The 6,429-nt window shown below is 36.8% G+C and overlaps 1 protein-coding gene across 1 annotated transcript; it reads right to left on the reverse strand.

The window, feature by feature from the left end:
• Positions 1-1,220: 1,220 nt before the first annotated feature.
• Positions 1,221-5,887, reverse strand: ssu72 (SSU72 homolog, RNA polymerase II CTD phosphatase). The gene is made up of 5 exons (XM_079241803.1): positions 5,650-5,887; positions 4,656-4,799; positions 2,880-3,019; positions 2,619-2,737; positions 1,221-2,424 (listed from the first exon to the last, which is right to left on the reverse strand). Exons 1-5 carry the CDS (start codon positions 5,727-5,729, stop codon positions 2,323-2,325), a joined length of 585 nt encoding a protein of 194 aa, XP_079097929.1. The 5' UTR covers positions 5,730-5,887; the 3' UTR covers positions 1,221-2,322.
• Between the last annotated feature and the right edge of the window lie 542 nt (positions 5,888-6,429).

A 6,429-nucleotide genomic window follows, 5' to 3' on the forward strand; every position in this document is an offset into this window, starting at 1 on the left:
ATTATGTATAATATATATACTTTAACACTAAAGCTTATACTTGTACTTTAGCCTTCTTTATACTTCTTGCTGCCTCAAATACTCATACTTAGTATATCTTGATCCAAGTACAGATCAACTCATTGACTCATGTTTTCTTTAGCAAAAAGTAGTATATTTGAAGTTTATTTGAAGTATGCTTGAGTGTAAGTATGGTGTACTATGGGCCATGTACTTGTATTGTACTAGAAAGTATGCTAACTTAATACAAAACTGGAACATTTTTAAGTTAAAAAAAAAAGTATAGTTAAAGTATACTTTAAAAAACTAAAATGTGGACTAAAGTACAACGGTGGCCAACCCTGGTCCTTGAGAGCTGAAGTCCTGCAAGTGTCATGAGTTTACCTGCTGCAACACATTTGACATGCATTACACTATAGTAGACTTGTGCAGAGCTGGACGTCAAACTCTGCACCAGTCTGTTAATTACCCAATGATTTAAGTCATGTGTTATAAAAGGGAAACTCCAAACACTTGCAGGACTGTCTCTGGAGGAGAAGAGTTGGCCATCCCTGAACTAGTACATAGAAGAGTTAACTTGCTGTATACTTCAGCATATTTCTAAACTAAAATGTAGATTAGAAGTACATTGCTAGTGCAATGGCAGTATATACTGTAGATAAACTAGACATAGCTGCAAGTGTGGAGAAATGGTAGAATTTGCACAATGTAGTTTAAAAAAAAATAGCTAAAGTTAAAAAAAAAAAAAAAAACTGAGCTCACTGTTTACCTAAAGCACAAATACGAGTACTGTGATGGACTAGCAACCTGTTAAGGTGCAGGGTGTACCCTGCCTCTAGGCCAGTGATTGCTGGGATAAGCTCCAGTTTCCAGCTTCCCTGAATTGGACTATGCAGTTAAGAAAATGGATGGACAAATGTGAATACAGGCAATAGTTAGCAGTTGTATTTGGTTGCTAAAAACATCTAAACATAAAAAGAAATAATGAAAATTTACCTTACCTTTACAGTAATCCCAAAATATATGTAAAACTACCTAGTAAATGTTAGATACTTTGTGTGATGAAAGAATGTAACTAAAATACACTAAAACCTTTACATATTAACTTGATTTGACTCCAAACTTTTCAGTGCCAAAGAATTTATTGAACTTCAAAAGAAAAAGCCAAAATAAATGTAAATGAACCATTTTATAGATCCATTTTGTTTACATTTTGAGATAATCAGATCAAGATGACACTTAAGGCAAGTTATTGACATTTAATGTTTTGGTACATCCGTTGATTGCTTTTGTGCCAATAAATGTTACGTGAAGGAGTTGCCATGAAGTGATAAATGTCCCACATTCACATGTCAGTTAAGTGTCAACTTTTCACACTTTCTCTAAAAGTTGAATATCCCTGTTAAGACCTATTCCTGTGTTTAGAGGGATATAATCTTTATGTGCCACCCTTTGTGTGCTGGTCAATCAAAAAGTGAGAAGAGGATGTGATGCATTCTACATTACAAAGCAATAAAGATCCATTGGATGTTTTGACATATTACTTTTAGTAGATTCATATATACATACAGAAAATCAGGCACTCACTGAGCTCGCAGCTCCAAAATAATTACAATGCTTCAATTCTTTTAACATTTACGAAAGAACAAAAAAATACTATGCCCTGAAAAGACAGCATGTTGGAGTTTAAATATGAATCAGCATATTATATTGGAAACACACTGGAGCAGAGCCTCTGAGAGGTCTGGATTTGGTAATACATCATTATCCCAGCCCCCTTTAATTTAATCTTAACTAATATACAACACATGGTCGCACAAAAATACAATTCAAATAATATTCCTCCTATGTGTAAACACAAATACACAGTCCCAACTTAGAATTAAAATCTGTTAAATATGCTTGAATGAATTGCAATTTTAAATCAAAAGAAAAAAAAAAAAAAATCAGCACAAATATGCTGTATTAAAGAAAAAGAGGGACTTGTAGAGGAGTTTTGTGTCAGGGGTTTGGGTGTCATGGCTCTCCCTGAGGAGAAATGGTTGAGTGATTTCACATGACTGAGATGGATGGAGGACCTTGTTCTTAATCTGAGGGGAATAAAGGCAAAGTGAAAGCAGCAAGTTATCCTCAGCATAGAGGAAAAACTCATCACAATGTCCCACAGCAGTCATGTCAGATCCTGACCCAACGTTCTGTGTGTCTGTGCAGCCACACAAAACTTATGCAGTGTGTCACAGATGACTGTAGGGTATGATTCGGCATGTCCATATTCTATTTGATTGCTTGAGATTGTGGTCTGTATATTAATTATTTCTATTATCAGTAGAAACAGACAGTGTGAAGAAAAGGTCTGTTGCTTTTATCCTCAAACTCTTGTAGGAGTTCATCAATTTCATTCTCCATGTCGTCAGTGTGTTGGATCTGCAGGGTGGAGAGAGAAATGTATCAAACAAAGCTTACAAGTGTAAACAGCTGATTTTTATTGTTCACCTAATGACCATGAAATTACCACAGAAATGATTGTTTTAGAGTTATTGAGAACTTAAAAATAATTCTTAAATATAGTCTTTTTTTTTTATAAAAAGAAATCTTTGAAACATGCAGGACACACTCACACATTGACACAGCTCACAGATGAGAAAGGCACCCAGCGTGGCTTCCTCGTGGTTGTCCTGAATGTCTACATTGATTACATGCACCGGCTGTAGAGTTTCCTGCTCTCTTGAATTCAGATCTGGGGACCAACAACAAACAGGAAACACAGTAACACACAAAGTTAAGGTAAAAGCCAACAACTAAACATGTTCAAATGCAATGAATCATAGTTGTTAACAAAGGTTATTTGTTGATGTATTATTGCCTCTGGCAATCCTCACCCTCCAGCACTTGGTCATAGACTCTCTCTTCACAGGTGATGACCAGGTCAAACTTCTCCTTGCATTGCTGGAAACGCTCTGGCTTTGATTTGATGCGCTTGTTTCGGTCCAGCATGTGCAGGATGCCATTCTGTGTGTATCTGAAGATTGGGGAAGTCAAGGAATACAACAGTAGCCAGAGAAAAACCTCAGAGATACAGCAAACTTGGCACCGGTTTCACTCTGCTGCATCGCAGTCAAACAGGCTGGATCAACACACTGGAGATGGGGCAGAATTTGATCTGGAGGAGAAATGGCAGCACCATCTAGTGGTGCCTCCTATTCATCACTGATCATTTCATAAAAATAAATAAATAAATAAAAACAGAGGGAAGACTCTCACGCTAACAAGTGTTACTTTTGAAAGCAGTTCATCCTTTTAGTAAGTTTTAATGTCAGTGTTATGAATAATTCTGTCTATAGCTTCTTGCCAACAGTAACAATAGAAAAATCTGGTTCTGTCCAGCATAACCTTTTCTAAAACTAATTCAAACTAAAAAACATAATTCATTTTACCTTAAAATCAGCCCAACATTCTGCATTGTTTCCAGTGATGCACTGCATAAGTTAGAAATGCATGCAAAGTCATCAGGGAAAAAAAAACACTGTGCAGGACGCTGTTTGTGTACCTCATATTCATAATAAGTAGGACATTTTAACAAGGAAAACAGGTTTGACCTCAACTCACCATGGGCCTTAAGAGATTACACCTGCAATACAATAGCAGCAGCAAGAACTAACTTCTGTGCCCTGTATTTCCACAATTTTTGTGTTTTACAGCCATAATAATTTTTTTTTTTGTTAAACTTTAGAAATGACCCCAAGCTGGGCTTATCTGATAAAAAGCTTATCTACAAACAAAAAAAGCTTGCATCAAATTAATATGTTAAAAATTTTGTTTAACATGGAACGTTGCCCACCACATGTTGCTGACCACCAGGAGTAATAATAGAATTACATTTAATATAAACATGACATATACAAGTAGTTTAAAAGCAGCATTGTGCATTTTTACTTATTAACCACAAGTTTTCATTTAGAAATTCCAAGGTTTTTCACTCTCTTCACTTTAGTAAAGGCTACATGTGATTTACCACTTATTTACAAACCTGAGATGGATCAGATCTGAAGTTTTAAATTTTACAAAATTGTTGCTACCAAGTTTCAATCAACCCAAATCCATTAAAATATTTTTCCATATCTTTTGTCACTTTATTCTTTTTTTCCTCTCCTATCTAACATGGTTTCTGTGCTAATGGGGTTGTTTGTTGCTTCATATTTTCCCATCTCCTCCCTATGTTTTACCATATATATATATATATATGACAGAAGCTCTTGCAACTTAATAGCATGCAATGAGCAACAAAAGGAGAAAAAAATAAAGTAAAAAAAATTTAAAGGAAAAACTGTGGTGACAGCTTAAACCAGGACTACATATAACAGCACTCTTAGTATCTAATCAGAGATGCCACAATCTCTGATTAATTTCACTTACTGTTGTATAGCGATTCTCCACCTGTTATACAGATTTTAACAACCAAACACTTAAGTTACACATTTTTAAGCTCCTTCTTGTGTTTTACCCACTGGTCCACTCCCATCTTTTGTGCCGGTTCCCACTCCACCTCTTGCAAGGACTCACAATGTACATACAAACTTGATTGTTTACTTATGCGACTTCTAGTGATTCTGTATATGCATTTGTGCGTGAGGAATAGGTGAGTGTGAAGGGGATACAGTTCCTTGTCCTTGCGGACCAAGTCGTTGTACATCTGTTCATAAGTTGTTTTGAAGTCATACACATTAGGCTTATCCGGGGCAGGACCTGGTAGCTTCACATGAGACCCTGTCCCAAATGATCGAACTTCAAATCCACGTTTGCTGCAGAAAGGAAAGGACAAGACAATAAGTTATGTTACAATTTACAAGTAAGGACCATGAGAATGCAAATATTTTCAAATGTCTGCAAAGCAACATAAAACAACCCTCTACAGCTTAAAGTCACACTGTTTAAATAATACAAGCCACCCTTTCCAACCCAACTTTCCTGCACCATTCCATCTGAATAATTGTATAACAAAAAAAAAACAAAAACCTATAAAAATGAAGTTCTCAAAACTTTATTTCACAGGACCGGACTAATTAATTTAGCCCAGTGTGGTTTTGGCAATAAGCTATTTGTTCAAAGAGAACTGAACAGGCATTCAAAAAGGATTACGCCAAGTCAGACAGAAGATGTCCCCTGTTTCATAATCTAAACCTCGACATGAAACTCCTAGTGGTGTAGTGACAGATGTGACCGGCAGGTGAAAATAAACCACCCAAGTGTGGCACCGCTGCAGCGTCTTCCTTCCGGAATAGTTCCAACTAGGGGGCGCTGTTTGCGTGTTTGGAAAAGGGATGAAACTGCCTCAACAACTTGGGCCTTGTTTTCTTCCTTTTAGAAAACCACTGAAGTTGAAGAAACAAAATAAAAACTAAAACGATACATTTAATCAGCCTAAAAAGCCAAACCCAATAAAAAAGTCGTATTAAATGAGCTACAGCCGGCGTGAGGCATTCGAAAGTGGGAATCTATTGTTAAACTGCGTCAGGGCCTGGCGGACCGTCACCGCCCCGACGTGGCTTGTGACAAGCACAAAAAGAGAGGAAAAAACACTCGATACCAAAAACATATGGTTTCCTCTGGAGTCGCTGCCCTATTCTCATCCTATCAGCGGCTCTGCTTTACCTGAGTATATTGTGCGCTTCCATACTGCGGTTCTGGTTGCTCGAGCACACAACCGCTACACGCAGCGGGTGGCTCGGCATCGCGACTTTCCGGCTGAAACTAACCGATGCAAGCTTTCAGGAACTAACAAGACGTTTTTAATTAAAAGAGGACAAATAAACAACATAAACCCCTGTGTTAAATTTAACGATACAACGACGTTACGAGTTTGAGAAATAATATTCTGCGGATGCTTCCTCCACCCTAAAGCAGGAAGTTAAAATGGCGGAACTGAGAAGCTCGAATACGGCTTTAAGGAGTGATGTCATCGAGGGGCGTGTCTTCCCACTGCGGGAGGGATCGGTGACGCAACGTGAGATTTGGGGGGGGGGGAACGTAACATTTCGATTGCATAAGTGCATCGCAGATTACAAGTGTATTTTGTTTCCTTTTTCTTTGTTTCCTCTCTTACAAATAAATATACATATACAAAAGGAATGTATGTATTAGATATATATACTTATCCACATATATTTGAAAGCCTAGGTTTTTTTTTTGTTTTTTTTTTGTGTTTTTTTTCTTTCCTTCCTTCTTATGTTACCATTTTACTGCTCAGTTACACTTGTTACAAGCTGTGTTGTTATACAGTATAATAAGAATTTGTTTAAAGGATCCTTTAGGGGGATAGGGATAACTTTGCCATCAAAACTCTCTGAAAGCGTTTAGTTCAGTTAAAAAAAGAAAAAAAAAAACAAAGAAAAAAACAAACAAACAAAAAAACAAAAACAAAAAAAAACCAAA

This window comes from Telmatherina bonti (genome assembly GCF_933228915.1).
Source record: "Telmatherina bonti genome assembly, chromosome: 6".
In the NCBI taxonomy this organism is placed as follows: Eukaryota; Metazoa; Chordata; class Actinopteri; order Atheriniformes; family Telmatherinidae; genus Telmatherina; species Telmatherina bonti.

Bases quoted from the DNA above. Each gene is read 5' to 3' on its own strand.
- ssu72 (XM_079241803.1), bottom strand. From the start codon at position 5,729: ATGCCGAGCCACCCGCTGCGTGTAGCGGTTGTGTGCTCGAGCAACCAG. The intron at 4,800-5,649 runs GTAAAGCAGAGC...TCCTTTCTGCAG, and splicing joins GAAGCGCACAATATACTCAG to CAAACGTGGATTTGAAGTTC. The intron at 2,425-2,618 runs GTGAGTGTGTCC...TCCACCCTGCAG, and splicing joins TCTGTGAGCTGTGTCAATGT to ATCCAACACACTGACGACAT.